At 47.8% G+C, this 25,995-nt stretch overlaps 1 protein-coding gene across 5 annotated transcripts in view; it reads left to right on the plus strand.

Annotated features, from left to right (window-relative positions):
* NLGN4X (neuroligin 4 X-linked) overlaps positions 1 to 25,995 on the plus strand; it is a 408,403-nt gene that overhangs the window by 377,310 nt on the left and 5,098 nt on the right. For all 5 annotated transcript variants that reach the window (XM_006147778.3, XM_006147781.3, XM_006147777.3 and 2 more), the window contains 2 exons: positions 6,553 to 6,738; positions 14,294 to 15,083. In XM_006147778.3, the coding sequence (XP_006147840.1) occupies positions 6,553 to 6,738; positions 14,294 to 15,083 (976 nt within the window). The remainder of the gene's footprint in view (positions 1 to 6,552; positions 6,739 to 14,293; positions 15,084 to 25,995) is intronic.

Here is a 25,995-nt window from a genome sequence, read left to right on the forward strand (position 1 = left end):
TCTCAGGATCTTGGGCACGCACGCACATGCGCCCGGCGTGAGATTTAAGCCACTGTGTCCGGGACACGAACCGCGGTCGCCTACGTGGGAGTCCAGCGACATAGCCATTACGCTAACTGCTGGTTCCCTTAGGTGGACTCTTCTGATTGTGGAAATAGAATTCTGAGGCCCCATTCTTTCTTTTTTAATTTGTTCTTCTTCAAACATTCAATCGCTATACCCAGCACAATAGACACCTCAGTCCAGTCCCGTTGAGACCACCGCAGGTCCTGGTCACCTGTGATCATTTCATTTAATAGCATGATGGCCAGTCATTACTTATCTCGTTTTTTTTCTTTTTTTGGAGAGATTTTCACTGTAGGGCGCGTGCGCTCGCCAGACAGAGACATAGAGACAGAAAGCGAGAAATCATGCCCCAGGGGGGATGGTCACGCCGCAATCCCCTCTCCTCCATTCTCCTCTCGGGATCTTGGGCACGCACGCACACACGCCCAGCGTGAGTTTTTTAAGCCACCGGGTCCAGGATGCGAACCACAGTCGACTACGTGGGAGTCCAGCGACATAGCCATTATGCTAACTGCTGGTTCCCCTTATCTCATTTTTCAGGTAAAATAAGCACTGTAAATAGTGCAGCTGCACTGGAAGGAGCCTGCCCCATTGGGCGGATGAGACCTCATAGCTTCCCTTCTCTCCCCTCCCATCCTGGGTGGCTATGACCTCTCGTCAGACCCCAATCAGGTCCGGGCAGGAGCTGTTCTCAGCCTGTCCTAGATCCTGTCTGGCTGAGCTCCCACAGACGTCGGAGAAGGCAGGTGTGCACTTGCTGGGCTGCTTTTCATCCTTTATCCTTGGGCTCAAAACTCATCACACACAGTTCTTGGTGGACACGAAAAGAAAAAAAAGCAATTGCAGCCTATTGGTTCATCGCAAAAGTCATGACGCATTTTTCCATGGAAAAAATTCCTCATGACTTTTTTGACAGCCCAGTTGTTTTGCTAAAGAATTTTTATTTCGGAAGCCAGCAGGCAACATGGTGGCTAAGGGTGCTGGCATCTCCCATGGTCGACCTTGGGTTGAGTCTGGGACCTGGTAGCTTGCCTTCTCAGTTTCTCTCTCTCTCTCTCTCTCTTTCATTCTGTCCCTTTCTGGTAAAATTAAAATAAATAAATAAAGTTAAATAAAATAATTCAAAAAAAAAAAAAGAAACCAGCACGTGAAGAATTTTTATGTAAGCATTGGTTTTCACAGCGTTAATGTTCACACATGCATGCACACACCTCTGAACACCTGCTCATACACACACCTATACAGTTATATAGTTGCATATTCCAGAGGATGTGCTGAGTATCTGTTATGATATTAGGTCCTCGGAAAAGTCACCATGTACGTATTCTATGTTTACCTATGCAAAAATGGGTGACAACTTTTCTGATGACCCAATATATGCATATTACATATGGCATTTTGTTTTGCATGTAATATATGTTATAAGTACATATTTGCCTACAGAAGGTATGGATGTCTATAAATGTCTCTCAATATGTATATTTATAATGTATATGTTATTATATACGCATGAATGTACATTATTTTACAGATAGCATACATTCTGTAGGTCTCTGTCTATAACTGTCTCTATGTATATTTATAATGTATATATTATAGACACATGAATGATACATTATGTATTATTTTACATATATCATACATTCTATATGTCTATGTATGTCTGTAAGAGTCTATGTATAATGTCGATAGTATATACACATTAATGATATATTATGCATTATTTTACATATAGCATACATTCTATATGTCTATGTATGCATAGATATGCAAATGTCTCTCTGTATGTATATCTGTAATGTGTATATTATATATGCATATATTATGTGTTCATTTACATATATATTATATATGTCTATGTATGATAGATATGTCTATATATGTCTATTCACATGTCTCTCTACATAAATATACAATATGTATAAGTATATATATATGATATATATAGCAGCTACAAATTAACATACACGCCAAAATTATAAAAAAATATTTAACATCTGTATTCACTTCATTTTCTTGGGGTTTACTTGTCCGCCAAAAATATCCCCTGTGTTTTGTAAGGAATGATCTCCTGAAAGAAAAACCTGGCTGCGCTGACAAGTTAACACAGCTGTATCCACGGCTTCACCCAAGACCCACCCGATCCAACCCCTTCTCTTGACTTTGCGTCTCTAGAAAAATCGACAGGACCCGGAATCATTCTCGGAAGCCTTAGCGTGGAATCGAAAAGAACTATTTAGATTTCCATGACGAGTCACGGAAAGAAGAAAGTGTTCTGTTCTCGCGGCCCCGTGAAGCCCTATTAAAAATGTGTATTTTTACACGATAGCCATTTCTGCCAACACGCGGTGAGGAAAGGGTGGTTTCTGGGTTTTGGCCCCTTTCCCAGGAAAAATGGTTGAAAATAACTGCACGGGCCGACCACACAGATTGTCGACGTTCTGTCTCTGTTGTTTTCCCAGAGCGCACAGAAAATGCCACCGAGGTAGCTGTTCACGGGTGACCATTCACACTGTCCCTTTTGTGTCATTGCTCTTCCACTGTTCAATCGTTAGTGATTTGCAAGGTTCATTTCAAGGACAGGGACTCTCAACAGCCAAATATTGCATCACCTGCGATGCTTGGAGGGTTTGGAACAGAAAGAAGCTGCTACCGAGAGCAGCCAGCTGTGTCAAATCTCTGGTTTGGGACCACCGTGTGCTTTCTTCCAGACATTCACCTGGACCGCGGACGTAAAGTCACCTGATCCTTCAGGGAGGAGACTCCGAAGGAGAGTCCATTTGCACGGATCTTTGGCGGCCAGTATAGCCCTGTTATCAAAGTGATTAGGTTCCTTCCTTTAACCTTCCAGGACCACAGGGGAAACTCAGCCATTTAGGTCCGCCCATACCTGGTGCCTACCTAAAAAAAAAAAAAAACAAACAAGAATGACAGCATTGTGATTTTTCTATCTCACTCTCTGTTTGCGTCTAAGAAAACGATGGTGCCTGGAAACCTCCCTCCTCTCCCTGCTCTGGCTGTGTCAGACCACAGAGCTCTACGGTGTCTGTCTGTCCATCCTGTGTATCTGTCTGCAGCATCTTATTCACAGGGAATTACCCGCTGCAGATGAAGAAAGAGGAATGACACCTCGATGGTCAGCTCTAAACTTCAGAAGCACGTCCGGTGCGAACACAGGTCATGTTTGGACACCCTGACTTTGTAGGATCCGATAACTCAGCGGTAGAGACAGCGCATGCATCTTAAAGTCAGCCTTTGATGTCCCTGTTGTGAAGACCAACATGATCCGACACTCGACACTCAACGTATTCGAGGGGCAAACTCTCATAAAGAAAAGAGAAGCATTCACACTTATTCTGCACTTGAAATGGGCACGCTGCCTTCCTGATGGTCGGCTTTTTACAAAAATGAAGGAGAGCTGGATACCTGGATGGGGGCTGGCAAGCGGTGTGGTGGTGAAGGCACTGAATTCCCACATGGCCAACCACAGTTCGAGTCCAGGACCTGGCAGCTTGCTTTCTCACTTTTCTTCTCTCTCTCTCTCTCTCTCGGCTGAGTGCCCTATAGCAAATTAAAAATAATAAATGAATAAATATAAATTTTAAAAAGAAGAAACCAGAAAACCTTGATTGGACGTTGCGTTAAGTCAAGCTGTCACGGCAGAAACTATGAGAAGAACAGCATTAAACAATGCCACATTCCAGGGCCAGCCAATGGTGTAGCTGGTACGTCGCTGGACTCCCACATGGCAGACTGGTTTGAGTCCTGGACCTGGTGGCTTAAAAATTACATGGGGCACATGGGCATGCATGGCCAAAACCCCAGGAGGAGAATGGAGGAGAAGGGATTGTGGTGTGGTCAACCCCCTGAGGGGGTGATTTCTCACTTTCCCTGTCTCTGTCTCTCTTTCCCAGGAGTGCACGCACCCCCAGGCATAAACCTCTAAAAAAAAAATAATGCCACCTTGCTGTGTTAAACGTCAGAGGCGTGTAGAGAGCACATACCCTCTGCAAGACTGTTTGGTTTTTGGAAGAGTCAGCCTGGCAAAGATGAGCACCCAGGAAGGTGCTCTGAGAAGAGGTGACAGCCCCTCTGCCTTGCATGAGGACTGACGGTGGGTGAAATCCACCCTCCTCATTGCTCCTGTGCTGCAAACCCTCTTACTCTTCTACAGAGGCGACATCAGTGAGGAGTTGACAGAGGGAGACGGGAGGGGGAGGGGAAGAGAAAGCAGGCGGGGAGGCTTCTGCCAGAACATGCCCGGAGCTTAGGGACTCATGACCTCTTTCTCTCGTAAGGAGAGACACACTGGTTGGTCTGCTTCTCTCTCAGCACTGAAACTGGCATTTTCAGCTATCTTCACACCTTCCCAGCAGGACCGGGGCTTTTCTCCCAAGCAGAGCATGATTCCTTTTACAACAACTGCACTCCACGTGGAATAATGCATGCAGGTGTTGCAGAACGCTTTCGGCAGGAAACACCGGCAAGCGATTGCTCAGTAGCTGCAGGGATGGCCAACGTGTGAACAGTCCCACTCATGACACCTACTCTCACATCCAATTCCTGCAACTCGGGAGAGGATGGGCCTGCAATGCCCCACGGTGCAGCTGACATTTAGCCTCTACCTCTGGGTTCAGGAGGGGACCAGTCCCTGATCCAAGTGTGGGATTTTTATTGGTGCTTTAAAACAGTAAGCTGTCCGCTCCTGCAGCTGTCTGTGAGCCCCTCCTGATGCAGAGAGCACAATGCCCTGGCCAGGACTTCTCCCTGTTATTCCCGTGTGACACCTGTAAAAGTGCACTGTAGATGCAGTACCCTGGAGACATCCCTCACCACCCAGGGCAGTGGAAATATAGTCTCCCCAAAAATGTTGGGGATGAGCCGCTACTGTGCATACTTTGCAGCTTTAGAAGCTGGCCGTCAGCGGGCTGCTCGGAATACTGTCGGCGCTGGTCAGGGTGGTGGTTTGAAGGTGTTGCTTTTCATCCACGTTGTTGTAAGACTCACGCCAGTCACTCTTCATAGACACAGCACATGCGCATCATGATTTAATAAGCGTCTTGGGGACCAGCAGTTGACCTCATGGCTACGTCACTGGACTCCCATGTAGTCGACCCCTGTTTGAGTCCTGGAACCGATGGCTTAAACTCACGCCGGGCGTGTGTATGCGTGCCCAAGATCCTGAGAGGAGAATGGAGGAGAAGGGGTTGCGGCGTGGCCATCCTCCCAGGGGGTTGATTTCTCGCTTTCTCTCTCTCTGTCTCTCTCTGTCTGTCTGGCGAACACATGTGACCTATAGCGAAAATCTCTCCAGTTATCATCATCATCATCTCTTGAAAGGAGTGAATGACACGCCACTGGGAGTGGGGGATGATGAAGAAAAGGCCAACAGCCTGGTTAGATATTTTGGGGAAACTCAAAGGAGAATGCAAAACTTGTTCAACCTCGTCAAGACTGTTCGTTCGTCCGTCCGTCCGTCCTTCCTTCTTTCTGTTCTTCCTTCCTTCTTCTCCTTGGAAGGCTTAGCCAGTACATATTTGAGCAGAAAGTTGCTTTAATGTTGGCGTCATGGGTTACATTTGCAGGAAAATTTAGAAAATATTCATAGTTCTGAATCTGAGTAAGAGAGTGTATGTCTTCCCCCCAAAAAATGACTTTGAATCATCAGAGAAAAGCCGTTTTCCCGGCTCAGGCTGTATTAGACGGAATGAAAAATGAGACAGAGCAACTGACCACTTGGCTCCCAAGAATGCCAAAAAGGCTTGTCTGTCTAGACCCTCAACTTAAAGAATCTTCCTCATTTTTCCCCCAGAGATTTTTGCTATAGGGCACGTGCACACACCAGAAGGACAGAGAGAGAGAAAGCGAGAAATCACCCCCCAGGGGGGATGGCCACGCCACGATCCCTTCTCCTCCAGTCTCCTCTCGGGATCTTGGGCACACACACACACATGCACCTGGTGTGAGTTTAAGCCACCAGGTCCGGGACTTGAACCATGATCAACTACATGGGAGTCCAGTAACATAGCCATTACGCTAACTGCTGGTCCCCATTTTGCCTCCTCTCTTAACCGCCCACATACCCATGGATGATAGAGTTCATTCCAATGTCCACAGAAAGCATAATCATGATTTATGTAAGTTGGTCAGCCGACCCAAGGCTCTGGGCTGCTTCTAGAAACGAACGGGGAGATGGAGTGCCTAGGCAGAGCAAGAACATAAGCCACGAGATACCTTTCTGGGTTTTCTCTCCGTCTGCTTTTCCTTGTGCTATTTCATATCATTTCTCCTTAGCATTTAGCTAGACCTCCTCGTGGGGTGCAGCCCGGGTTCCCCAGGCAGGCGTGGGGCATGCACTCTCACCCCCGAGGCCATGACCATGTGCATCGTGGGGAAGGAAGGACGGTGTCTCGGCCCTCCTCTTGCACAGTCTAGCTCACGCACTTGTGTCCCAGCGGCCCACAAACACGCTGCGTTCTCTTGCAGGGTTTTTAAGCACCGGCGACCAGGCGGCTAAAGGGAACTACGGGCTGCTGGACCAGATCCAGGCACTCAGGTGGGTCGAGGAGAACGTCGGGGCCTTCGGCGGAGACCCGAAGCGCGTGACCATCTTCGGCTCGGGGGCCGGGGCCTCCTGCGTCAGCCTGTTGACCTTATCGCACTATTCAGAAGGTAAGGGAAGTGGCCCGCGGGGGGACAGGTGCAACCACAGAAACAAGAAGGGGACACTCCTATGGTTCCCATCCTGGGGCAGGGCAGGGTTGCCAGAGTCTCTCCGGGTGCCCTCAGCAGAAAAATCCCCCATGGGAACATGAGGCTGTGCACATTTGCACATTTGCTACCAATTCTACTCTGGGCTTTGTTTCTTTTATTTTTTGCAAAGTATGCTGAATTGTCTTTTTTTGTTGTTGTTTTTCTTTTGATTTTTGCTACAGTGTGTGTACTCCAGTCAGAGAGAGACATAGAGAGAGAGAGAGAAAGAGAGGGCAAGTGAGAAATCACCCCACCCCCAGGGGGATGGCCATACCACAGTCCCTTCTCCTCCATTCTCTTCTCAGGATTTGGGGCAAGCACGCATACCTGCAGTGATTTTCAAGGTCCTGGGTCCAGGATTCGAACCATGGAGCCAGCCACGTGGGATTCAGTGCCTTAACCTCCGTGCCACCTGCTGACCCATCAGTGGCCTTTTTGACTCTGTTCCGGTCCACAGTTCCATCGCCTCTTTCAGTTGTCGACATGCATTCTTAGATCCATTGATCAACAAGCATGGTTTTGATTTTTTTTTTGGAGAGATTTTCACTGTAGGGCGCGTGCGCTCGCCAGACAGACAGAGAGAGACATAGAGACAGAAAGCAAGAAATCACCCCCCAGGGGGGATGGTCACGCCGCAATCCCTTCTCCTCCATTCTTCTCTCGGGATCTTGGGCACGCACGCACACGCACCCGGCGTGAGTTGAAGCCACCGGGTCCGGGACTCGAACCGCGGTCGACTACGTGGGAGTCCAGCGACATAGCCATGACGCTAACTGCTGGTTCCCGGTTTTGATTTTTTGAAAGAGCATTTTTACTATAGGGCACGTGTGCTCTATAGAGACAGAGACAAAGACAAAAGTGACAATTTACCTCCCAAGGGGGATGACCATGCTGCAATCCCTTCTCTTCCATTCTCCCCTCAGGATTTTGGGCATGCACACACACACACCCAGCATGCATTTTAAGCCACCGGGTCCGGGACTCAAACCACAGTCAACTGCATGGGAACCCATCGGCACAACCATTACATCTTCTGCTCCAATAGGCGTGTTTTTTTTAAATTCACGTGTGTGGTTCCTGTTAACTCTACCTGTTCTGGAAACAGTAGGAGCCTTTAGGTTGCATTCACTTAAAAGCACCCAGTACCTAGGATAGTCATCTTTGTCCCTGCCCACCTTCCTTCATCTGGAAAGATCATTTTCAGCCAAGGACCCCCCTGGAAGCTTGATACCCATGGAACAGAGGGACTTGGTGGATGGATCAGCACAGGGAGCTGAGAAGTGTCCCAGGTGGTTTTCCCAATAGCTGTCCAAGCTCCATCTGGAGCCCGCAGCCCTGCAGGGGAGCCTCAGGTTTTCTCCAGAGCCTTCCTCGGGGCACCTCAGTGCTATCCTTTATAAAAGGGGTCTGTAGGCGGTCTCAGATGAGAGGCTGGAAAGAGAAGCTCGTGAGGGTGGACACAGTGGTTCTGGAAGCAGGGTAGGGACGTCTCTGCTCTGGCCTCGGGAGACAGCAGGAAAATCTGCAAGGCTAGCGATACTGGGTGACCTGGCCAGTGTGTCCATGAGTACTCACAACGACTTCATCCAGGTAGGGGTTGATGTTCTTCTGGGTCCTCGGGTGGCTGAAGAGCTGCAGCATAACACGTTGACCTGATCACACCCAAGGCCCCTGAAACTTCAATGGGATTACATTTTTAAAAATGGTCTCATAGGGGCCAGCAGATGGCATAATGGCTATGTCGCTGGACTCCCATGTAGTCCACCGCTGTTCGAGTCCCAGGCCCTGTGGCTTAAACTCACGCCGGGCGCGTGTACGTGCGTGCCCAAGATCCCAAGAGGAGAATGGAGGAGAAGGGATTGTGGTGTGGCCATCCTCCCCCGAGGGGGTGATTTCTCGCTTTCTATCTCTCTGTCTCTCTTTCTCTCTGGCGAGCACACAGGCCCTATAGCAAAAACCTCTCCCCTCTAAAAACATTGTCTCATGGCCAGTGAGTGGCATGGTGGTTACAGCTCTGAATTCCACATAGCCGACCTCAGTTCGAGTCCCAGACTCAGTATCTTGAGGATCGCGCTAGGCGAGTGTGCATCTGTGCCCAAAATCCTGAAAGGAAAGTGGATGAGAAGAGATTGTGAGGTGGCCATCCACTCGGGATGTGATTTCTCACTTACCCTCTCAAAACCAACAAAAACAAACCGCTGTCTCAGGGTGTCTTTCTTTAAAGTAACTGCAACTTCTTTAAAGGTTTAATGATGTATTATAGTGCAATTGCAATCCTTTCTCCACTTCCTGACCCTTGGTGGGTAAGTGATTGACTCTTCCTGGATCTTGATTTCTCCGTGAGCAAGAGAAGAATGAGGATGAACTTTAACTCCTTGAAATGTAAATTTCTTGATTTTTAACATTTCCTAAGAGCTATTGAAAAGTAGAAGGCTCATATTTGTATTGGCTTTTTGTTTTTCATTGCCAGATGGCACACCTGCTCAGCACAGAGAGAGAATGAGAGGAAGAAAACACCCCACGCAGGGAAGACAGACACTGACAATCCCTTCTCCTCCATTTCTCCATCCTGTCAGGCATAATTAGTCAGCCACGGGGGGCCAGGACTCAAATCGTGGTTGGTTTGGAGGGATCCAGCAATGGTCTTGGGACCAGCCCTGTATTCAGTTTTGTTTCTTGTTTTTTTGTTTTTTGTTTGTTTGGTTTTTTGTTTTTGTTTTTGTTTTTGTTACTGTTTTTACTGTAGGTCACATGATACTTGCCCAAGAGATAAGGAAAAAGAGGTTCCCCTCCCCAGGGGGATGACCATGCCAAAATCCCTTCTCCGTTTTCCTCTTGGGGTTTTGGGCATGCAGGTGCACTCACCTGGAATGATTTTCAGGCTCCCAACTTCAGGACTCGCCTAACAGTGCGTTCGGCCATGTGAGGGCCAGCCTCCTTCACCTCCACCCCACCTGCTGGCCATGCTAGCTGTTTATTTTTTTATAAAAGAAAAGTGAATCATCCAGGACCAGCAGTTGGCGTGATGGCTGTGTCTCTGGACTCCCCTGTAGTCAACCGTGGTTCAAGTCCCGGACTCGGTGGCTTAAACTCACGCTGGGTGCATGAGCGTGCGTACCCAAGATCCTGAGAGGGGAATGGAGGAGAAGGGATCGCGGCATGGCCGTCCCACCTGAGAGGTGATTTCTCGCTTTCTCTCTCTCTCTGGCAAGCTCTTGTGCCCTCTATCAAAAACCTCTCCAGAATAAGAAAATAAATAAATAAAAAGTGAATGATCCAGTAGGTCTTTCAGTCCCAGGGCATTTCACACAACATCTAGTTTCCACTTTTCTCATTTGATATAATCCCAGTTCTGCATTTGGAAAGTAGTCCGGGCCAGCTAAATAGAATCCAGCCCATTCGCACGTAACTCCTGGAAGGGGCTGTTAATGACGTAAATCAGCAGACTGGAAGCATGGTGCTCTTTCACAGTGCCTTTGCCTCCGGTATTAATGCAAGGCAGTTCTTTTTTTTCTTTCTTTCTTTTCTTTTTTTTTTTTTTTTTGGCGAGTTTTTTTTCTAGGGCGCATGCACTCACCAGAAAGACAGAGATAGAAAGAGAGACAGAAAGCGAGAAATCACCCCCCCCAGGGGGAGGGGATACTGCAATCCCTTCTCTTCCATTCTCCTCTCGGGATCTTGGGCACGCACGCACACGCGCCCAGTGTGAGTTTAAGCCACCGGGTCCAAACTTGAACCGCAGTCAACTACATGGGAGTCAAGCGATATAGCCATTATGCTAACTGCTGGTCCCTCGTAACCTACTCTCATGAAATTGAAGTGCACATGGAAAAGGATAGTTAAATGAAGTTGTTCACCACAGTATCATTACCATAGCAAAGGAGTCATCAAAAAGCTAAACTCTAGGGTCTAGCAGTTGGTGTAATGGCTATGTCACTGGACTCCCTTGCAGTCAGCTGCGGTTCAAGTCCCGGACCCAGCAGCTTAAACTCACACCAGGCGCATGTGTGTGCATGCCCAAGATCCCGAGAGGAGAATGGAGGAGAAGGGATTATGGCATGGCCATCCCCCCTGGGGGATGATGTCTCGCTTTCTGTCTCTCTGTCTCTCTCTGTCTTTTTGGCAAGTGCACGCACTCTATAGCCAAAATCTCTCAAAAAAAAGCTAACCTCTGAAAAGAGAAAAGTTATAAGGAGCCCTGTGAAGGTACTCAAAGGAGGTGTCACTTGAGAACTGTGCGTAAGATTTATAATGGCATGGAAAGTATGGTGTAGGGACACATGCCTAGTTGGAGTGCAGTTAAGCAAAGCAGACCTACGGACAGGGAAAGGAGACGCCATTATACTAATGTCCAGTGTATTTAGGATGCTCAGACAACTTGTTTGGAACAGTAGGCGTTAGAAAGAATTTCTTTCCGGTGTGGTAGTTAAGGCACTGGACTTCACTGGACTCTCACATGGCCCACTACATAGTTTGAGTCCCAGACCCTGCAGCTTGAAAAATTTCACGGGGCGTGTGCATGTGCATCTAAAATCCCAGGAGGAGAACGGAGGAGAAGGGATTACAGTGTGGCCATCCCCCCCCCAGGGGGCGATTTCTCACTTTCCCTCTCTCTGTTTCTGTCTCTTTTTCCACTGAGCATACATGCCCTCTAGCAAGAACATCTTAAAATTGAAAAAAGAATTTTTTAAGAAGTGGTTTTGTTTCATTATCCAATTGTTTGAGTCATATTGGGGGTTCTATTATTCCCTATCATACAGATATGTGGAATAGACACACACACACACACACACACACATGCACAATATATATATATTATATAACTGTATATTTATATAAATTTTATATATAAATGTATTTGTATAATATATTATCTATAATATATTATAAAATACAGTATATAAATATATAACTATATTCTACATAATATGTCATATATAAACATGTCCGTAAAATCTATAACTATATTTATATTCTATATGTCACATAGAAACATATCTATAAAACCTATAACTAAATATATTTATATTCTATATAATATGTAATATATAAAAATCTACACCTAAATATGTCTATATTATATAGAATACTATATGAGTATATATTATGTAAATATAGATGATATCATGCATATGTAATATATCCTATGAATCTATTTGGTTCTATATTTTATATATAATTCTATAACGTACGTAAGGCTATGCGTTTATAAGTATGAAATAAAATATGTAAGTTCTATATCCCACACTACCTAAACTCTTACCCTTATCTGTGAGAGAGGGGAAAGGCATCTTCTGGCGGTGTCCCCACTTCCGATCGCCTTCACTTAGAAACGTTTTCAGGAGCTCGCATCCAGACCTCATTTCTTTCAGCGGCTTGCAAATGTTAATCTTTGAAGCCAAACACTCAAGTTGATTCTCATCCATTTCTTTTTCCTTTTGAAGAATTATTTATTTTTCATTTTATTTATTTATTTAAATTTTGACCAGAGAGAGAGAGACAAAGAGAGACAGACACAGAGAAAGCAAGCCACCAGGCCCTGGGCTTGAACCGTGGTTAGCCATGTGGGAGTGGCCCGCACCTTAACCACCACGCCACCTGCTGGTCCCTGATGTGTGTCCGTTTCTGACCCAGATGGCCCACAGGTGGCTTGAATGCCAGATTGTGCTAAGCCAGACCAGTTGAAACTCTCTCTGTGTTGTTTGTCACATTGGGGACCCCTCCGCACATTAAAGTCACCCCCTCCTGAGTGTCATCATACTTGCCTCATCTTGGATTGCTTTTGAAACGTTTAAAACTGGGCAGGGCATGAGGTCCTACAGGAGACTGAGCAGATGGACAGTTTTTTTGTTTTTTGTTTTTTGTTTTTCTTGAGAGGTTTTTGCTATAGGGCGCTTGCACTCGCCAAACAGAGAGAGACAGAGAGACAGAAAGTGAGTAATCACCCCCCAGGGGGGTTGTCCATGTCGCAATCCCTTCTCCTCCATTCTCCTCCTGGAATCTTGGGCACGCACGCACACGCGCCCGGCGTGAGTTTAAGCCACCGGGTCCAGGACGCGGTTTCCTGCGTGGGAGTCCAGTGACATAGCCATTACGCTAACTACTGGTCCCCAGATGGACAGTTTTAAGCCACACAGACTTTTACTCTTTTTTTATATAAATATTTATTTGATTTTATTGATGTATTCATTTATTTTTCATTTGACCAGAGAGACACACACACAGAAAGAGAGAAGAAAGTGAGAAAGCAAGCCACCAGGTCCAGGACTTGAACCACAGTCTACCATGTGGGAGTCCAGTGCCCTTAACCACCACGCCACCTGCCAGCCCTGAATTTTGCTCTTAAAATTGTCCACGCTTTTGCAAATTCTCCCCCAAGAGAGCCATTTAAAAAGGTAGCCAGACTACATAGTACAAACACAGGGGCTTGAATGGCTATACTTTGGAAATTAGTGATTTTTTTTAAAACAATCTTTGTTAGTTGGGTACCCCGCTGAGGATTTCTTGAGGTGAAGCTAATTTAATCCATTTTAATTGTAAATTCTTAATACGTTCATTGGACTCTAGGTAGAACTATAAACACATCCCTGAGTGAGTCGTTTGGAATTGATTCTGGTGGGTTTTCCAATCCTGCTCGTGAACCGGTACCTGGTCTAACCTGTGAACTACAAGGTCTTGTGATGTCTTACTCATACAAATCATGATTTTGTTTGCTTGTTGTTTTTTTTAAAGTATTGTTTATTTCATTTTACTTATTATTATTATTTAATTTGACCAGAGAGAGAGAGAAAGGGAAAGTGAGCCAGCAAGCCACCAGATCCAGGACTTGAACCATGGTTGGCCATGTGGGAGTCTAGTGCCTCAGCCACCACTCCCCCTGCCGGTCCCACGAAACATGTTTTTAGGAGCAATCAGAAAGTACAGTTATTCTGTTTCTTTTTCTTTTTTTTTTGGAGAGGTTTTTTTTGCTATAGGGCCACGCACACACGCCTGGCATGAGTTTAAGCCACCGGGTCCGGGACTCGAACCGCGGTGGACTACGTGGGAGTCCAGTGATACTGCCATTACGCTAACTGCTGGTCCCAGTACAGTTATTCTGAGATGGTTTCTTTATGGCACTTGGAGCCAAAACCATGCTTAATTGTGGAAGGAGGAAGAAATTTTAAGTGTTATTTTTCTTTCCTTTTATGCAGAGAAAGTGTCCATGCAGTTTCATTTCCTTAAAGCCTATTCTGTGTGTGCATGCATGCCTGTGTGTGTGTGTGTGTGTGTGTGTGTGTGTGTGTGAAATGCATATCCAGGAGGAGGGGGCAATACCGTGAAAACGGGCGAAAACAGACCCAGAGAGAACCCCGAGCTCCTGCGTCCAGAAATTCACAGGCCCCAAGACAATGCCCGCCTTCTTCCCGCAGTCAAAGCCGCTGTTCTGTCCCGGGGGCTTTTCATTTGCATGTCTTCAATGCCGCACCTGCAGGTCTGTTTCAGAAGGCCATTATCCAGAGCGGAACAGCCCTGTCCAGCTGGGCGGTGAACTACCAGCCGGCCAAGTACACGCGAATCCTGGCGGACAAGGTGGGCTGCAACATGCTGGACACCACGGACATGGTGGAGTGTCTGCGCAACAAGAACCACAAGGAGCTGATCCAGCAGAGCATCACCCCCGCCACCTACCACATCGCCTTCGGGCCCGTCATCGACGGCGACGTCATCCCCGACGACCCGCAGATCCTCATGGAGCAGGGCGAGTTCCTCAACTACGACATCATGCTGGGCGTCAACCAGGGCGAGGGCTTGAAGTTCGTGGACGGCATCGTGGACAACGAGGACGGCGTGACGCCCAACGACTTCGACTTCTCCGTGTCTAACTTCGTGGACAACCTGTACGGCTACCCCGAGGGCAAGGACACGCTGCGGGAGACCATCAAGTTCATGTACACGGACTGGGCGGACAAGGAGAATCCCGAGACGCGCAGGAAGACCCTGGTGGCGCTGTTCACCGACCACCAGTGGGTGGCCCCCGCCGTGGCCACGGCCGACCTGCACGCGCAGTACGGCTCCCCCACCTACTTCTACTCCTTCTACCACCACTGCCAGAGCGAGATGAAGCCCAGCTGGGCCGACTCAGCCCACGGCGACGAGGTGCCCTATGTCTTCGGCATCCCCATGATCGGCCCCACCGAGCTCTTCAGCTGCAACTTCTCCAAGAACGACGTGATGCTCAGCGCCGTGGTCATGACCTACTGGACCAACTTCGCCAAAACGGGGTATGTCCTTCTTCTCTTTTTTAAATTATTTCATTTTATTGCTCATTATGGTTCTTTTTTTTTTTCTTTTCAGTTTTGCTACAAGGCATGTCTCTTCATACCAGAGAGACTCACAGAGAAAGAGAAAAAGTGAGAAACCAAACTGCCAGGTCTGGGACTCGAACTGAGGTCAGCCATGTGAGAATCCAGCGTCTCAACCACCATGCCACCTGCCAGCCTCACCTGGATATGGCCGCCTTCTCGCCCCAGCAGTACGGCCCTCCTAGCTGCTTTGTCTCCTTCCAGACTCTGTGCTTGGGGCCGGCAGGTGGCATGGTGCTTAAGGTACTAGGCTTCCACACGGCTGACCATGGTTCAAGTCCCGGTCCTGGTGGCTTAAAACTCCTGCCAAGTGCGTATACATGCATGACCAAAACTCCAAGAGGAAAACGGAGAAGGGATTGCAGTGTGGCCATGCCCCCCTGGAGGTTGATTTCTTTATTTCTCTCTTTGTCTCTCTGTCTCTCCAGCGAGCACACGCACCCTATAGCAAAAACTCTCAAAAAAAAAAAAAAAATAGAGAAAGAGACAGAAAGAAAGGTGCAGTCTCCAGGGTGGACACACAGGCCCGCACACTTATACGCATAGCAGCCAGAACCGTTTTTCTTCCCTAACGCTATGTGCATGTCTGTCTGACTGTCTTCCTCTCTCTGTCTCTCCCTCCCTTCTTCCTTCGTCCTCTCCTCCCTTCCTATTTTCTGGAGAGTGCGTGCACTAGCCAAAGAAAGATTGAGAGAGAGAAAGCAGCCCAGGGGGCATGGCCACTCTCCAATCCCTTCTCCGTCTCGCCCTCCTGTCCGGATTCTGGGTACACGATGGTGCCCTCGCTGACTTGGGAGAGCCTCCAAAGATCGAAACTGTGGGATGGGACAGGATGTTGACAACCAACGAGTTTGACAAAGCCCATAGTACTCTTAATACTCTTAACTCTTCATTTAGTTCTTTCAATTTCTTTTTTTTCCTTTCTCCTTTTTTTTTCCTTTCTAACAGCTGTTTCCTTGAGGGCATGTGCATTCACCAGAGACACAGAGAGAGACAGAGAGGGGGGAAAGTGAGAAATCACCCCCAGAGGCCATGGCCATGCCATAGTCCCTTCTCCTCCATTCTCTCTATGGATTTTGGGCACGCACACGCTTGTGCCTGGCGTGGGTTTCGAGCCTCCGGGCCTGGGACTGGAACTGCAGTGGGTAACGTGAGCATCCAACACCTTAACCACTCCACCACCTGCTGGCCCTGGTCCTTCCCATTTCAAATGGGCAAGTGGGCAAGAAGACTTGTGCTGGAAGAGGCCATTGTAGTAAGGAGGTGTTTCCACTAGTGGTCCAGGAAAGAGCCTTGCTGGCTACCTGGCCACCAGCTGCTGCTGTTTCTTGTGGTCTGTGAAAGGTGGGACAGAGGCTGGAGAAAAGGCAGTTTATTCTGTAAGCTGTTACCAGCAGACAGGCAGCAGCACCACCAAACTGTCTCAGAACGTCCAATGTCTTCATGGTATTTATTGGCACAAGACACAAGCAAGTGCAAATCTCTCCTCAGGGCCGTCCAGCAGGGCCCCGTGCTTTCCCCTGAGTGCTGACCCCGAGTCCTGCAAACGCTCACCCCTGGCTTCTCACGTGCCCCTTCCTCACCTCACCCAGACCTCCCGTGCCTCAGCAGGCAGAGGCCGGTCTTACCGTCAGGATGGCTCCTGCCCTGCTGGCCTGCGGTAAGACCACTGAAATGATATCGGAAAGGAACCACAGCTGCCAAAGCAGGAGCTCGCTGTGTGCAAATCTGTCCAAGGTGGCGCGTTTCCGTCATGGAGAAATGATGTCAAGGAACACCAAAAACTCACCTCAAGATATCAAAACGGGAACCGGCAGTTAGCATAATGGCTATGTCGCTGGACTCCCATGTAGTCGACCACGGTTCGAGTCCTGGACCCAGTGGCTTAATCTCACACCGGGCGTGTGTGCATGCATGCCCAAGATCCTGAGAAGAGAATGGAGGAGAAGAGATTATAGTGTGGCCATCCTCCCTGGGGGGTGATTTCTCGCTTTCTGTCTCTCTATCTCTGGCTGGCTGGCGAGCACACACGCCTTTCAAAAAAAAATCTCTCCAAAAAAAAAAAAAAAGGTATAAAAACGATGTTAGAGAATGAAATGCTTATGGTGTAAAAATCTTTGTGCATCGGAGGAAAGGGGTGAGTCCTGACGGGCCGGTAAATCAAACATAATTCCATTCCAGGTCTTCGAGAAAAGAGGTGGGTAAAAGTCTCTTTGCCCCAACACGCACTGCGTTCGTACAGAGAAAAACCATTTCGTATGCTGTAAAGGCAGAGTGATGAAATGGAATAAAAAATGAAGGGGTCAGCAGGTGATTAAGCTGCTGGTGGTTAAGCTGCTGGACAGCCACGTGGTCCACCCGGTGGCTTGCAATTCACAGGGAGTGTGTGTGCGTGCACGCCCAAAATCCCAGGAGGAGAATGGATTGCAGTGTGGCTATTCCTGGGGCGGAGAGGGCGGGGATTTTTCACTTTCTGTCTCTCCATTCTCTGGGTCTCGAGCAAGCACATGCACAGTATAGTAAAATTCTTAAAAAAGGAAAAGAAAAGAAAAGAAAGAAGTAAGAAAAGAAAAATGTAATAAGAAGGTTTTAAATGGAAAGACAAATCAGAATGGAGGGAAATGTCTCTATGCCAGCTGCAAGAAAATGCAGCACTTTCAGCAGTCAAGCCATGCATGACGCCTCATGGATCAGAGACCTGCGTGCACCTGGAATTCTGAAATGGGAAGGCCGTGCTGTCATGGCCAGTAACACCAATACGGGTTATCGTTCTTCTTTGAAGTGTTTGCCGTAGGGCACGTGTGTTCACCAGGGAGAGACAGACGAAGGGAAAGTGAGAAATCACCTTCCAGAGGAGATGGCCACGCTGCAATCCCTTCTCCTCCCTTCTCCTCTCGAGATCCTGCACACGGACCTATGTGCACCAGGTGTGATGTACAAGCCAGCAGTCCTGGGACTCGAACCGTGGTTGAGCATATGGGAATGCAGTGCCTTGGTCACCACGCCACCTGCTTGCCCTCGTCTTATCGGTGTTTTGACACAGCTCCCAGGATGTGGTGTTGGCATGGCAGGATGGCTCATACCTTGCATTTGCTTCAGACGCCATCTGGTGGGCTGTGATCAGTGTTCTTCACAGCCATGGCTGGGTCTTTGTAAAAAAAAAAAAAGCCAGGAAGAGGGGCTTAGGCAGGAGGGCTTCCAGGGACTGGATGCATACATCTGCTGGTCACAGGGCACTCCACTCACATGACACTCTCCAGGGGTGATCAGGCCAAGGTGCAGGGTGTGGGTCCCAGGGTCTCTTGCTGCATGCCTAAGGCACCGCTTCCTGCCCAGGGTCTTGGCCAGTTGGGGCTGGAGTTGGGTCACAGCGTGAAGAGACTGTTGATGTGCTTTCTCTCTCTGTCTCCCTCTCTTAATGGGAGACACAAACAAATATATTTTGTTTTGTTTTGTTTTTCAGAGAGAGGATTTTGCTATAGGGCACATGCACATGCCAGAGAGACAGAGAGAAACAGAGAGACAGAGAGCAAGAAATCAGCTCCCAGAGGGCATGGCCATGCTGCAATCCCTTCTCCTCCATTCTCCTCTCGGGATTTTGGGCATGCACTCACACGCACCCGGTGTGAGTTTAAGCCTCCAGGTCTGGGACTCAAACCACGGTCAACTACATGGGAGTCCAGTGATGTAACCATTATGCCATCTGCTGGTCCTGCAAATGCATACATTTTAAAACAGTCTTTAAATTGCACTCAGGGAGAGCCACTCTTTCATTTCTTTCAAAACGGGGCCAACACATGACCTTGTGGCTGAGGCAGCTGGATGCCACACGGCTGATTCTGTGATTGGGGTCCTGGACCCGGCAGCTTGAAAAAGAGGCCAGGCACTTTGTGTTCACTCCCATATCCCGACAGGAGGGGGTGGTGATGGACAAGCGATGGCACCTAGCCAGGCTCCATGGAGGGGTGTTTTCTTGCTTTCTCTCTCTCTCTCTCTCTCTCTCTCTCTCTCTAGCAGGCGCATATGCCCTCTGACAAATAAAAATAAAAACAAAACAAAATCAGACCTGCCCTGTAGCCTGGGCAGTGGTTAACGGAAGCATCTCTCACATGGCTAAGTACAGTTTAAACCTTGACCCCGACAGCTTGATCCATGCCAGCTGCATGTCCCCAGATCCTGACAGGATGGAGAATGGAGAAGGGATTGTGGTGTGACCACACACCACTGAGGGGAATGCTTTCTCCATCTCTGTGTCTCTCTGCCTCTCTAATTCTCTCTAGGAGCACAGGTGCCCTCTGACCAAACAAAAATAGCCTTTATTGCCAAAAGAGCATTTAAGCCAGGTGGTGGGATTTCACCACTGAGTGCCCGGGAGGAGCCGCTGAGCCTTTAATAACCCTGAAGTCCGGTTAACAGTTCATTCTACCTCGCTTTAAATGTAAGGAAAGCTATTAAACCCAAAGGAGGATGTGAGGGCTCACTGGTATTTTTACAGAACTTGTGGCATCTATGTCTACCTAATGCAGTGACCCACGAGACCTTAGAAAGGTATTCGAAGGACCAGCAGGTGGCGTGCTGATTAAGGCGCTAGACTCCCGCATGACCAATAGTACTTTGATTCCCAGACCTGGCAGTTTGCTTTCTCACGTTCCCTGTCTATCTCTCCTTCCCCCCCCCCTATTGTGAGCACATGTGCCCTGTAACAGGTTGAGAAATCATCATTCTAATAAATAAAATTAAATAATTATTTTTAAAAATTTGCTTCCAGAGAGATTTTACTCTAGGGCACATGGGCTCACTAGAGAGACAGAGAGAGACAGAAAGCAAGAAATCACCTCTCAGGGGGGATGGCCATGCCACCATCCCTTCTCCTCCATTCTCCTCTTGGGATATTGGGCACGCACACACATGCCTCTGGTGTGAGCTTAAACCACCAGGTCGGGGACTCAAACTGCAGTCGACTACATGGGAGACCAGTGATGTCCCCACTATGCCATCTGCTGGTCCACCCCCTCCCTAATTTTTTTCAATGCATGCAAGCATCTGCCACCAAGTTTGTATCTCAGTGGGCCAGCAGGTGGCATGGTGTTTAGGGCGCTGGGTTCCCCACATGGTCAATTGCATGGTTTAAGTCTTGGACCTGGCAGTTTGAAAATCATGCTGGGCACATGTGCATGCGTGCCCCAGATCCCAAGAGGATAACAGGGGAGAAGGGACTGTGGCATGGCCGTCCCCTCAAGGGGGTGATTTCTCACTTTACCTCTCTCTGGCAAGTGCATGCACTCTATGGCAAAACAAACAAACAAAAGAAGATCGATCGCATGTCAAATAACATAGAACAGGTGGGAAAGAGGGCGTGAGGTGCTGGAGAAACAGCAGGAGGAGGTCGTGTTTTAACAGATGAAGGTGAACCTATGCATTCCCGCGGCAGATGAGGTCCTGCCTGTTCCTCTCCATCGTCCATCATTATCACCTCTCGTGTTACTAACAGGAGTCAAAAAGCTGCTTAGGCCAAAATAAAGTCTGAAAAAAAAAAAAAATAGAACACCGGTAGCCTGCTTGTGGACTCGGCTCTCTACGGAATGTGTGAAAAGAGAGAATGACTTAGGTTTTCATAATCTGCGCAAGTTTATCTTGGTTTAAGGATTCGGACGGTGCGTCTACAAGGACCTTCATAGACAGATCGTATCAGGCAAAAGCTTGCTTATCTGGATCTTCCAAATCCTGCCCTTTAAGCTTTAAGAACCAAATAAATGTGTTTTCTTTCCCTTTCAAATATACACTGAATTCCTTTGAAAATACCCTAATAGTCAACACGAACACAATACTCTTTTTATTTTTTTTTTCATTTATTTTAGAAGAATAAAAATCAACGACAAAGGTTGGTCCCATAGCCTAGTGATTAAGGGAACCAGCTCCCATTCGGCCAACCCTGGTTTGAATCCTGGGCCCTGCAGTTTGAATCTTGACAGGATGGAGAAATGAAGAAGGAATTGTGGCATGGCCATGCCCCATTGGGGGGGGGGATCTCACTTGCTGTCTCTGTCTCCCCTGAGCGCACATGTCATCGGGCAATAAAAGATAAAATCGGAGACCAGCAGATGGCGTAGCAGTTTTGTCACTGGACTCCCCTGGGGCCAACCAGACCAAGTGGCTTGAGAATCACTGGGTGTCCATGCTCAAGGTCACATGAAGAGAATGGAGGAGAAGGGATTGCAGCATGGCCATCCCACCTTGGGGGTCATTTCTCACTTTCCCTTTCACTATCTCTCTCCCTCTCTCTGGCAAGTGCATATGCCCTAAGGTAAAAAATCTCAAATAAATAAATATATATATTGACAAATGTCTCCATGGCAGATTCCAATTAAATAGGAAAATTTAACCATCTCTCTCAGAAGACTTAAAGAAAAGAAACATGAGGCGTTATATTGAATCCAGCATTTTTCCAGACACCTGTAATACAAAAGTCAGAAATAAAAAGCAGGTTATGTTTGGGAACCAGCAGTTAGCGTAATGGCTATGTCGCTGGACTCCCCACGTAGTTGACTGCAGTTCGAGGCCCAGACCCGGTGGCTTAAACTCACGCCGGCCACGTGTGCGTGCATGCCCAAGATCCCGAGAGGAGAATGGAGGAGAAGGGATTGCGGCATGGCCATCCCAACCTGGGAGGTGATTTCTCACTTTGTGTCTCTCTGTCTCTCTCTGTCTGTCTGGCGAGCGCATGCGCCCTATAGCAAAAACCTCTCCAAAAAAAAGAAAAAAGCAGGTTATGTTTGCAACAGATGAAGGTGGGATCTCCAGAAAGCTCCTGGAAAATGTTCATTGTGGAAAAGCTGTGCATGGATTTCAAATGTGTGTGCAGCAACCTCGCTCCTGATTTAATTTCTCCTAACCATGAACTCTGGGGGAATACCTGCGTATTGGTTTATAAATAAATTTCCTTTATACTATAAGTCAGTGAAAATGCTGATGGTATTAGGCCCTATACTGTTAGTTCTTCTTCTTTTATTATTATTTGTAAAGTAAAAGCACACTAATGTGCATTCAGTTAAAAGGCACAGGTAAACTTTCTTTTTCGTCTCTAACACAATGTAGATCACACACACACACACACACACACACGTTTATTCCATGAGTGACAGACACACACACACAGGGGACACAGCAATAGCATCCACTCAGGAGGTAGGGTCACCGTGGTTTCCAGCACGTGTCTCACAGTATGTAATATGCAGCATACAGACCTGTGAGGTATCCGGTACCTGCCCTGCTCTGAGATTCTGCCGTCCTCTCTCCCTGGCGATATTTCAGATGTTTTCATCTTCACATTGGAAGAAGACGGGGAATAGCTGTTGAATTTCTTACTATACGCCAGGCCCCTGCAGTTACTTTCTGAGCCATCCTTGTGTACGGCCAAGCCTGATACTCCGTGAGGCCGTCTGACATGGAAAGGTTCCTGGTTTGAATTCAGAGGGGTGGCCCTGATTAGTCTGAGGATGAGGGGAGACTCTTCAATGTGAGAAGGGTTTTAGGGTATTCTCTCTCTCTCTCTCTCTCTCTTTGTCTGTCTCTCTCTCTCTCAGTTTCTGTGTGTATGTCTTTTACACATGGCCAAAATCAAGAAGGTTTGAAAGGAAACCGTTTATGGAAAAAAACAGAATGAAAGTATGAGTTTATTTTGGTGCAGCACAGAAATGTAAATCCGTGCATTTTCTTTTTTTTTTTTTATTTTATAAACAGATTTTTTTCTACAGAGTGCATGCACTTGCTGGAGATGCAGACAGAGACAGAGAGACAGAAAGCGAGAAATCACCCCCCAGGGGGGATGGCCATGCCGCAATCACTTCTCCATTCTCCTCTCAGGATCTTGGGCATGCATGCACACGCGCCCGGCGTGAGTTTCAAGTCACTGGGTCCAAGACTCCAACCATGGTCACCTGTGTGTGGGAGTCCAGCAACATAACCATTATGCCATCTGCTGTCCCCTAATCTTTTTCTTTTTTTTTTTAAGGAATAACTTCATTTTATTTATTGGTATTATTTGTCCATGTGCTATAGGGCACACGAGCTCACCAGAGAGAGAGAAATGGAAAGTGAGAAAGCAGGTTGCCAGGTCCAGGACTTGAACCGCCGTCGCCCATGTGGGAGTCCTACACCCCAACCACCAGGCTACCTGCTGGCCCTCATTGACGGCCTCTGTTATAGACAAAGAAAGTGAGGCCGAGAAGCACAGAAACTTGTTAACATTTCCCGGCTGCGGAGGCAGAGCTGTGAGAACCAAGCCTATGAGAGCCAGGGCCATGACCCCACCCCAGCCTCCGGCCGAGGGGAGCACCCTCTCGGGAGCCCAGCCAGGTCGCTCTCGGTTAAGTACGGCCCTTAGCCGAGTCACTGAGCTGGCTTGTCTGAGGAGGGTCCCCCAGGCTTCTGCCGTGAGAGCCAATCTTGGGTAGCTGGAAGCAGCTTCGCCAAAGCCCTGCCAAAAAACAGCGACTCGGGAGAAGGAGTTGGCACCCCAGGGCTGTGTTCCCCTCCGAGGTGACGGACATTGTGTCCCAGGTCTGGCTGCCGGGCCATCCCCTTGGTGACATCTCACGGTGTATGAGCTCAGGCTTTTAAGTAACAAACACTGAAATGAAATTCCTTCCACAGCTCACTTAAGTCATCCTGAAATTTAAAAATACAAAAAAGGGGAATTGGCTACCTTTAAAAAAAAAAAAAGAATTATTCAACTTTATCTATGTATGTATTTTAATTTGACCGGAGAGGGACAGAATGAAAGAGAGAAAGGGAAACTGAGAAAGGAAGCCGCCCGGTCCAGGACTCAAACAACAGTCGGTCATGGTGGGAGTCCAGAGCCCTGAATTGCCCCGCCACCTTCTGGTCCCGAGAATTTACTACATTTTTTAATGGGGTCTTTGCTATTGGCTGGTCTTCTCTTTTCCTTTGGCCAGACCACTTCCACCCTGCTCTCTCTTTTTTTTTATTTTTTATTTTTTGAGAGGTTTTTGCTATAGGGCACATGCGCTCGCCAGACAGACAGAGAGACACTGAGAGACAGCGAGAAATCACTCCCCAGGGGGGATGGCCATGCCACAATCCCTTCTCCATGCTCCTCTCGGGATCTTGAGCACGCACACATGCGTCTGGTGTGAGTTTAAGTCACCGAGTCTGGGACTCGAACTGCAGTTGACTACATGGGAATCCAGTGACATAGCCACTATGCTAACTGCTGGTCCCCCTCAATTTTTTTTTTTTTAACAATTTTGGCATAGGGTGTGTGTACTCCCTGGAGAGAGAGAGAGAAGGAAAATGAGAACTCACCCACAGGGGGATGGCCACACCGCTATTCCTTCTCCTCCATTTTCTTATTGACTTGGGGTTTTGGACATGCACGTCCACACACCTGGTGTGATTTTCACACTGCCAGGCCTTGGACTCAAACCATGTGGGACTTCAGCACCTAAATCACTACACCACAGCTGTCACATCTTAGTATATTTAAAAAAAAAAATTAATTGCCAAGGGGACTTGTGTGCTCTGCACAGAGAGACAGAGACAGAGAGAGAGATGGGGTGTGGTTCTATCACAATCCCTTCTCCATTTCTCCATCCAGTCAGGATTTTGGAGACATGCAGCGGGCATATTTTTTAAGCTGTTGAGGCTGAGGTTTGAATCACACGTGGGGTCCGGCTCTCTTAACCACTGGGCTACAGAGCCAGCCCTTCCAAAACGATTCTTTTTTTTTTTTTTTTTTTTTTGGAGAGGTTTTCGCTATAGGGCACGTGCGCTTGCCAGACAGACAGAGAGAGACAGAGAGACAGAAAGTGAGAAATCACCCCCCAGGGGGGATGGCCACACCGCAATCCCTTCTCCTCCATTCTCCTCTCGGGATCTTGGGCATGCACGCACACGCGCCTTGTGTGAGTTTTAAGCCACCGGGTCCGGGATGTGAACCGCGGTTGACTACGTGGGAGTCCAGCGACATAGCCATTACGCTAACTGCTGGTTCCCCCAAAACGATTCTTGAGCAGGAACGGGAAGGCTCGCTTTTTGAACTTTGGAATTGATCGACCTCACAATGATCAGTATTGGAGGCCAGGTGATTTATTTTTTGAAGTTTTTGCTATAGAGGGTGTGTGCTCACCAGAAGGAGACAGAGAAAGACAGAGAGAGGGGAAGTGAGAAATCCCCCCCCCCCCTGGGGAGGTGGGGGATGGCCACACCATGATCCCTTCTCCTCCATTCTCTTCTCAGGATTTTGGGCACGCACGCACATGTGCCCGGAGTGATTCTCAAGTTGCCGAGTTTGGACATGAACCACGGAGTCAAATATATGGTGTCCAGCTGCCTTAACGTCCACACCATCTGCTAGGGACTGGATGCATTTTTGCAGTGAGGGGATCGTTCCTGTTCCCTGAAGGGTGCTTAGCAGCACCCCTGATATCAAACCGTCCCCTCATAGTATCACCCTTCATTTATGACAACCTGGAAAGTGTCCAGGCACTACCAAGTGTCCCTCCAGGGCAGATCATCTCTGACTGAGCTTTAAGGAGTTCAACTTGAAACACTGAAAATATGTGTAGAGACTTGGAGTTTCCTTTTAATTGTTAAAGATAACTTGATACATTTAAAAGACAGTAACAATGTTCCAGAAATGTCACATTCCTCTCATTCAGACTTGCAATCTTTTGCTAAGAATTACTTGTCTAACTTTATTTTTGTCTTGTTTTCCTAATTGGCTGTGGGACACCTGTGTTCACCTAAGAAAGAGAACAGGAGAAAGCAAGCTGTCAGGTCCAGGAGTTGAACTACGGTCGGCCATGCAGGA

Source organism: Tupaia chinensis, unplaced genomic scaffold (genome assembly GCF_000334495.1).
Source record: "Tupaia chinensis unplaced genomic scaffold, TupChi_1.0 Scaffold000222_1, whole genome shotgun sequence".
Classification (NCBI taxonomy): domain Eukaryota; kingdom Metazoa; phylum Chordata; class Mammalia; order Scandentia; family Tupaiidae; genus Tupaia; species Tupaia belangeri.